The 8,524-nt window shown below is 36.0% G+C and overlaps 2 protein-coding genes across 2 annotated transcripts in view; one reads left to right on the forward strand and one right to left on the reverse strand.

Moving 5' to 3' along the window:
- Window positions 1–1,590, reverse strand: part of nudcd1 (NudC domain containing 1) — a 40,088-nt gene extending 38,498 nt beyond the window's left edge. Inside the window, exon 1 of the mRNA XM_044336269.1 lies at window positions 1,345–1,590. Within this exon, the coding sequence (XP_044192204.1) occupies window positions 1,345–1,459 (115 nt within the window). The 5' untranslated portion in view covers window positions 1,460–1,590. The remainder of the gene's footprint in view (window positions 1–1,344) is intronic.
- A 183-nt stretch (window positions 1,591–1,773) lies between these two features.
- On the forward strand, window positions 1,774–4,477 carry LOC122970199 (transcription and mRNA export factor ENY2-2-like). Its single transcript, XM_044336271.1, has 5 exons — window positions 1,774–1,869; window positions 1,977–2,047; window positions 2,150–2,220; window positions 2,308–2,382; window positions 4,211–4,477. Exons 2-5 carry the CDS (start codon window positions 1,980–1,982, stop codon window positions 4,285–4,287), a joined length of 291 nt encoding a protein of 96 aa, XP_044192206.1. The 5' UTR covers window positions 1,774–1,869; window positions 1,977–1,979; the 3' UTR covers window positions 4,288–4,477.
- Window positions 4,478–8,524: the final 4,047 nt, after the last annotated feature.

Below are 8,524 nucleotides of genomic sequence, written 5' to 3' on the forward strand. Positions count from 1 at the left end.
CAGTCTTGAAATTTCTTAAATTGGGACTGAAAAGCTGAGACTCTTCAGGATTCAATGAGCCCAATTGTATTCATGTGTGATGATGTTAGTCCCCATAGTAGCCATTTCATTGTAGTGAGACCATTTTTTTAAACATGACCTCACTGTATAAAATGACCTGTTGTGACCTCTAGGATAATTACATTCTCGTGAAACATTACAACCACAAACTAGAGACCGAGGGCATTCAGAGAATGTGTCTTCCTATGTTTATTGACAATAAGGGGGTTTCTGAGCAATTTCCAGAACAGAAGTGCTCGCCATCAAATCCAAAAAAAATGCAGTTCTCACAGAAATCTCCAAATGTCAAAAGCTTTTGACACCAAATCACAGCATGATTTTTTTTCTATGGTGTTCCTCAAGGTCTTGGTGTTTTCATGTGCTATTTTGGAGGGATTTTTGCATGAAAAGTCCTGCATGAAAAATCCTACTTAAGTACATAATAATAATCATCATCATCATATTCATAACTTTATTTAGACAGCACCTTAAAAAACAGCATGCATAAGTATTATGAGCTTGATGTAGTTAAAGTATTGCAGTAAAAGTAGTGGTTTGGTCCCTCTGACTGATATAATATTATATGTGACATCATTAGATTATTAATACTGAAGCATCAGTGTTAGAACAGCATGTTACTGTTGTAGCTGCTGGAGGTGGAGCTAGTTTCAACTACTTTATATACAGTTAGCTAGTTTAGTCCAGTGATTCCCAACCTATGGGTGGAGCCCCTCCAAAGGGTCACCAGATAAATCTGTGGGGTCGTGAGATGATTAATGGGAGAGGTAAGAAGAAAAAACAAAGTTCTGATACACAAATCTGTTTTCAGTTTTTGGACTTTTTCTCTAATCTTTGATTTTTTGGTGAAATATTGGATCATTTGAACATTTATTGAAATGAAAGCATGTGAGAAGTTTAGAGGAAAAAATCACTATTTGGTGGAGCTGTTAACAACTCTTAGACATGTGAAATGTGACCCCGACTACACACTGCTTTTTGTAAGACATTAAAAGCCAAAAAGGTTGGAAACCACTGGTTTCATCTTTAACAATGTGTTGTATTTTAAACGCTTCTTATATTATCCATTGTATCAAATCTTAATCTAAAAAGTAACTACAGCTGTCAAATAAATGTAGTGGAGTATAAAATAGCCTCAAATGAGATGCAAATTTCAGAGAAATATGAGAATAAATGAAATCAAATGTTTATCTTAAATTCTCAGCTTATTACATAAGTGCTGTGACAGACATGTATCAGTAGTAATCTGCTAGCAGACTGAAGCTAACTAACTGTAGTTTCTCTCACCAGCATCCAGCTCTACGTTGTACGTTGGTATGGCGTCCAGAGATAACCGGTAACTTTCGAAGTTGGGGTCCAACAGCTCTCTGTTGACCTTCAATGAGTAGTTGGACGCAGCCATGTCTTTTAAACTGCGACTGCCTTTAATCACAAGTTGGTGACAGCCTGTGCAGCAAGATGATGATGGTGAACAACTCGGCAAGACAAGACACACGTTTCCTGTTTTGTCGCACACGGAGCCATTTTTACAGCGGACACGACGAGCCCGCGCGCTCATGGGAAGCCGAGTTCTCGTTGTGTTTTCTCTCAAAACGCTTTGTGTGCCTTTATTTATTTAGTATTCACAGACATGATATATTCGTTTGAAGATTATGGGTGTTATGAGACTAGATTTTGAGGAATAACGTAAGTTTGGTTCGGTTGTTAGAAAAGTAACCGCTGCCATAGCGGAACCATTAGTCGTATGATGTTTTAGACGGTACGGCTATGTGAAGGCACTGTGTATTTTTCAGCTGATCCATTTCGACAAAGGTAGCGGCTACCTGATTGCTCGCTAAACAAATCATTTTTTTGTATATTCCCCTGAAATGGTTGCATTCAAACTGACCCTGTGATTGTTTGTATTTGATTTGTGACAGATCATGAGCAAAGATTCCCAAATGAGGGCTGCAATAAACCAGAAGCTGATAGAAATGGGGGAACGGGAGCGGTAAGCAAGCTTTCCTCTGCAGTGATTCGGTCACCAGTGGTTTAGAGACAGCACTGGCTTTGTAAGATACTAATATAATGTCAACTAAATGTGTGGCTGCAGGTTGAAAGAATTACTCAGGGCAAAGCTGGTTGAGTGTGGATGGAAGGATCAGCTGAAAGCACACTGCAAAGGTATTTTTGTTTGTGTTTGTGTGTTTGTGACGGTGCTTTAGTCCTGTGAAAGACATGATCTCTAAAGTGACTAACTCTTGTGTTCAGATGTGATCAGAGAAAAGGGCCTGGAGCACGTCACAGTGGAGGACCTGGTCACAGAAGTCACACCGAAAGGCAGAGGTATTGTACAGATGTTCATGTTCAAAAACACAACAGCAGAGGGTGGAAGAACAGCAAAAATTACCACATCAAGCAGAAGAGCTGCTGAATTATGCAGGCAGGGCGTAAAAACCTGGATATGAAGGAAAAAAGTGCCTAATTTAACTTCTACATCTTCCACAGTCAAAACTAATTTTATTTGTATTCTAGTGGAGACAAGATGCTAAATGTGTCTAAAGTGTCTAAAGATGCTAAATGTGGCAGGCTGAATTTAGGAGAAACATAAATTATTATTATCATTATTATTATTATCAAGAGAGACCTGAGAACATTTTATTATACACAGAATCACAATAAGACGATTCATTCACGTCACAAAACAATCATCATACAAACTACGTAAACACAAACATTATTGGGCTTCCTTAATATATTTGGATTTTTGACTGTTGGTCGGGCAAAACAAGCATTTTGTTCTCTTTTTTTTTTTTACATTTCATAAACAAAATGATGAGTCAGTTAATCAAGAAAATAATCAGCAGACTAATTTATAATGAAAATAATTGTTAGTTTTATTTTTATCCAGTGGGGCTGCAACTAACGATTATTTTCATTATCGATTAATCTGCCGATTTTGTATATATTATTTTTCAATTTGTCATTTTGTCTATAAAAGGTCAGAAAACAGTGAAAATGCCTGTTATAATATACCAGAGTCAAAGGTTACATCTTTAAATGTCTCATTTTGTCCAAACAACAGTCCAAAAAACCAAAGGTACTCAGTTTACTGTCATGTATGACGAAGAAAAGCATTGAATAGTCACATTTGAGAAGCTAAAAGTAGCAAATTCTTGCTTAAAAAATGACTAAAATGATAATTCGGTTATCAAAATAGTTGCAATTTTCTGTCGATCGACTAATCGACTAACCAATAAATCAATTATATAGAACGCATAATAAAATATAGTCACTATAAAAAGATCATTAAATATTTCCATTTGATAGAAAGGTGCAGCCATAAGAAACATAGACTCTTAGCTTTGAATAATTCAGCCATTGTAAATATCATACAGCTTTAATGAAGAGCTGGAACAAGCTGATGCACATGTTATATGTAATACTGTGAGACAGACAGGCTTCAATTATTTGTCTAAACTTAAAGCTACTTAATGAAGGAAAATAAGGGGAAAACTGGATTTTTAAGAGGTTTAAAAAAAACTCCAATAGTTCCATTTTGTTGTAATAAATCATCTTTAGTTGTAAACTTCAAATGGCTTCACATTTGGTTGTTTCACATATGACACGTTTCTGAACTGGAGAGCAACTAGAGAGACGACCCGTAAGCTCCCTATGATTTGTAATATAAAATGCAGCACAGTGCAGTACACCAGTCAAAATGTTCTGCAGTAAAATGGTACAATTATACAAAAGATGCTAAAAGAGATGAAAATTATAATCTGTTACTTCCACACTATGTTGATGTCTTTCATTCAGAGATACACAGACACAAATGTGACTCAGATCTGTAAACATACGCAGCAAAGTGTGTAAAGTGTTTTACAACAAATGATGCGTTACATAAAATCTGCAGTTTCTGTTGAGACTTCTGTTTTAGTTGTTTGTTGAGAACCAGATTCTTAACCAGATACACACTTTAACTTCCTCATTTACATTTATGGAAAAGTAAAAATACTTGAGTCATCATACAATATAATGAAATCCTGGACAACAACAATCTGTGAACTACATTTGACAGATTTAGTATTTTTTCTATTTTTCTGGTCACTCTATGTGCTCTAACATTAACTCTTTCTAATTTTTTTTAAATCTATGTTTCTCTCCTCCGCAGCCCTCGTACCAGACAGCGTGAAGAAAGAGCTTCTCCAGAGAATCAGAGCATTTCTAGCTCAACACGCAACCTTGTGAATGACACTATTCTCTAGACATTTTTTTACTCTCTGTAGATTCACAATTAAAACCCAAACTGATGTTTGTTCTCATTGTGAGCGATGCTGAAGTGTTATTTTTGTTTTGTATTGTGTGTTTTCATATTGATTTTAGTTTGTTATGCAGCAGTTTTGGAAAAAAAATAATAAAGTCATGCCTATTTTGGTCATTTGGTGTACTGATTTTATTTATAGCTTAAAACTTGTTGGAATTGATATGCTTTTTCAAATCAAAAATGCAAACATTACAGAACACGTCATACTTCTTTTGCTCTTTTCTTCTGCAGACAGCATGGAGGCTGATGAGGGTTAAAAATAAGACCAGGCGGTATGACAGAAATGTATTTTGTTATTTAAAGATGTTGTGCAGCTCTTCTTATAAATGTTATGTTAGAGGGAACTTAAGATTTCTTCTAACGCTGAAAATCTTATTAGGGAGCTCTTAATAATTGCAGTATTGTCCTTGGTGATAAACTGTGAATTTGTGAAAACAATTCTGTATTTTTATATTTTCAAGAGAAGGACATCGCTTGTAATTCTAATGCAGACAATTTTATGTTTTTACCTTTTAATTTTATTGTTTTTACCATCACAATCACCCTGTACACTGTATACTCTCCTTTTTCATTGTTGTTGTCTTTTCAGGCATGATGTCATGCTGCTGCAGTTGAATAATCTGCCCTTTCAGGAATTATCAGTGAGGTTTTCTATAATACTGTTCAGTGGAAGTTGAGTAAGATGTACCGATACTGTCACACATTGTACATCTCTGCCTGAACTCGCTACACAACATTTTTGTCTTTGTTCCCTTTTTTTTTGCATGACTTCAGTCTTTGTGGAAAGAACTCATCAGATGATCATGAAGTCTTTAAATAGCACAGACAGTGACGGAGATATTTATACTTTTAGATTGAGTTTTTGGTTTGGTGCGTGGGGAGTGTGAGAGCTTGTGTGTGTGTGTAGGCCACAAGTGTATTTTTGAGAGTCCACTTACACTGAGTCTCTATGTGTGGTGGTTGTTCTGTACCGCCTGGTTTTGCCTACACACCAGAGTGCTGTTTCATGCAGAAACCCGATCTGAATGCCAGTAACAGAAAAAGCAACCTGATCACATATTCAGCAGCTGTTTTAATGTCCCAAGAGTTTTATCCTTCACACCCACACTGCTCTCACCACTAATCAGACTTCACTTTTTCCTCTAATTTCCAAAACTAGCTAAGCTAAGCTAAGCTATTAAGTAGTATGTGTGCTGCCTGATATGTAGAGGTTGGAGTTGCTAACATTTTGCAAATCCACCATTTTTAGTTCAAATAGACATCACATACAACTTGTGACATGTTTGTCTCTTTTTTTTTACATTTATATAATAAATTGCTGGCTGAAAAAACAAGAGAATATTCTGTAATAATTGTAATATCCTTTGGAAAATTGCAAAGGCTCAAAAGAAACAATGTTTATGTCTAATAACTCAGTCGTAGCTCCTTATGCAATGGATCAAATAAAGAAAAATGTTGTATTCTGGATCACCTGGTTGTTCGATACTGTAGAGGCTTAAAGTAAATAAAGAACAACTTGCTTCATCTCTTGAATCATGAGATGGGATTTTCATACTATAAACCACAATTTATGTCTTGTCTTTCAACCAGAATCACTTGACTATCTTTATAATTCCTTCACAATTTGCGTCTCTCTGACCATGATTAATATGGTCTAACTATTACAGCTCACTATAATAATAAAGCATGTGGCTTTAAATACACACTTTAACTTCCTCAGATTCTATCTTGAGTTGTCCGGCTGTCCTGTGATGATTGTTCATTTTCATTTGTTGATATTCAGTATCTCATCTCTCGTGGCCAAGCTGAAGTGAATGCTGCACAGTAATTAGTCATCTGTGTGTTTGACCACAACTACATTACAAGTTGTTTTTACTAATTTGTTCCTTCTTGAGTCTGAACTAGAGCAACCGCAACATGCTTTACTGCGTTTGTCCTTTTTTTTGTTTTGAAACTAAATTAAATAGTGATTTTGGTCAATAGGGGTCCTGATTTTTCTCCTCTGTTGCAATCAAAAAGGTTTATTTGCAGGTGTTGAGTGAATAACTTTCACAACAACAACAAGTTAATTTCCAGGAGTTTGGTCATTTTTCTATCATCATCATCTCCTTCCTCGTCTTTTCTTGTGAAACAACATAATAAATGGTTTGAACCAAAAGTAGCTACAAGAAAGAATGACAAGCATTATCTTGTCAAAGTTAAGAGCAGCAGAGCTCTGCTGTTGTCTTCATAGATGTTATGTAAGGAGACACGACATTTCTTTGAACAATCTTTTTTTCCTTCCCAGAGGCACTTCAGTGAACAAATGCTGTGACATGATGTCAGTTAAACAGCTCCTCTATATAATACTATGTAAATACATAAAATTGCAGTTAACAATGGACATTTCAAACATCTTTTACAGACTCTGGAGGCTTGTAAATATCAGACTGACATTTCTAGGATGAGTAGTTTGATTTATGAGCTCAGAAGGTAATTTGGTAGAAACATTTGTGGCTCCACAGACTACTTTAAACAATCGATGCCTCACCGTTTTTCCAGTATTTTTTCACTACTGTTTCATAAATGAGAAACAAGTCTGATATATTCACTTTTTGATCAGTAAACCCTCCTGTTACTACAGATTTAACAAATTTCTATTCATTTCTATAGAAAATCCATATGTAGCAGATTCATAAACACAATTTACTCTTCTCATAGATAATATTGACAGTTTACCTGCAGAAATAAAATAAAACATCAAAAGTATCTATTTAAGTCACATCCTCATGCAGAGCGGAGGCTGAAGAGAGATTCATCCAGTATGCATTTTTTATGCTGTTGCAGTAAACAAACGTGTGAAGAAAGTTGCAAATAAAACATTTAAACACTAAGTTGCTCCTCACTTGTCTTTTTCCCTCTTTGTTCGTCTGATGTTTTCTGCTGTTCGGCTCCTCGTGCTGAGCTCACCATTACACACCAGCACCTGCCACAGTATGAATTATTTTCATCATCTCCGCAGCAGCTAGAAATTGAGGTGAAAGGAGTGAAGTCGTATTAAACATTTACATGAAGCCAGTCAAACTTTTCAAACCTCAAACTTTTATCTCTCATCAACACTCGAAGCTGCCAAAGTTGCAAAGTTGTGCTTTCACTTAACTTATCTCGGTCTTCAGGTTTCATCAGGTAATCAGATTCTTGTATTTCCTTGTTTGCCTCTTGACGAATCATAGCTCCACTTGACAATTAAACAAACACAGCAAGTTTTTTTGTTGTATTTTTAATGGATGTACAGCCATTAATAACCTCCCAGCTCTAAACAGCTTTTAACAGCAGGAATAAGAGTCTGTAGCACTGACGGCATCCTCATCATCAACACCAGAAAACAAAAATAGTCGGATGGATGGAATATGGAGAGATGATTTTGCTTTTCTGGTGTCTAATAAACATAACAAATGCTTCCATAATCATAGTCTTCTAGTCCTTTTTCACTTCTTTTGCCCTCCTGGAGAGGTTTTGGATTGCACACACCCAGCAGCTGTAATACAGAAGTCTCTACAATAATAATGTGTAATACACATGAAATGATGTAACACTTCCTTGTGTGTGGGGGTGTGGGAGAAGACGGCACAGATGATATGACATATGATGACTAGCAATGAAATTACAGTCTGAAATCTGTCTGTTTAGCATGTCATGGTGATAATATTTGTGTAATACATGAATATCGCGTATGGTATGATGAGTCAAACATGTCTTTGGTCCACTGAGCTCAGTGGTTGTTGCAAAATTTTGTGTTGAAATTACACGGCTGTAAACATTCCTGAGCTGCAGAGCGTCTCGGATCAGTTTATTGACACAAGAGTCCACTTGTTTCAGAGGCAGCACATAGTTAAACGCCTGCAAACACCACTTACCAGAATATCTGAGATATTGCTGCGTATTATACGTCACTATTGAAGACTATTTGGTTACATAAAGACCCTGCTGAGCAAAGAAGCTCCTTTATGTTTTTACACAACCATGATTTGTTATTTCCCATCTCATACAATCATGCTGTATTTTGCACAATTCACAAACTGTGTGTATGAACCGTAGAGTGTGGACATTGTAATGCAATACAGTACATAATATATATAATAAACAATACATTTAAACAGCATTTTTACATGTCTTTATGCA

This window comes from Thunnus albacares, chromosome 19 (genome assembly GCF_914725855.1).
Source record: "Thunnus albacares chromosome 19, fThuAlb1.1, whole genome shotgun sequence".
In the NCBI taxonomy this organism is placed as follows: Eukaryota; Metazoa; Chordata; class Actinopteri; order Scombriformes; family Scombridae; genus Thunnus; species Thunnus albacares.

What these genes read in the sequence shown, in the direction of transcription:
- LOC122970199 (XM_044336271.1), top strand. Translation starts at nt 1,980, where the DNA reads ATGAGCAAAGATTCCCAAATGAGGGCTGCAATAAACCAGAAGCTGATA. An exon ending in GCTGAAAGCACACTGCAAAG is followed by an intron (nt 2,221 to 2,307) that starts GTATTTTTGTTT and finishes TCTTGTGTTCAG; the next exon opens with ATGTGATCAGAGAAAAGGGC. An exon ending in AGTCACACCGAAAGGCAGAG is followed by an intron (nt 2,383 to 4,210) that starts GTATTGTACAGA and finishes TCTCCTCCGCAG; the next exon opens with CCCTCGTACCAGACAGCGTG.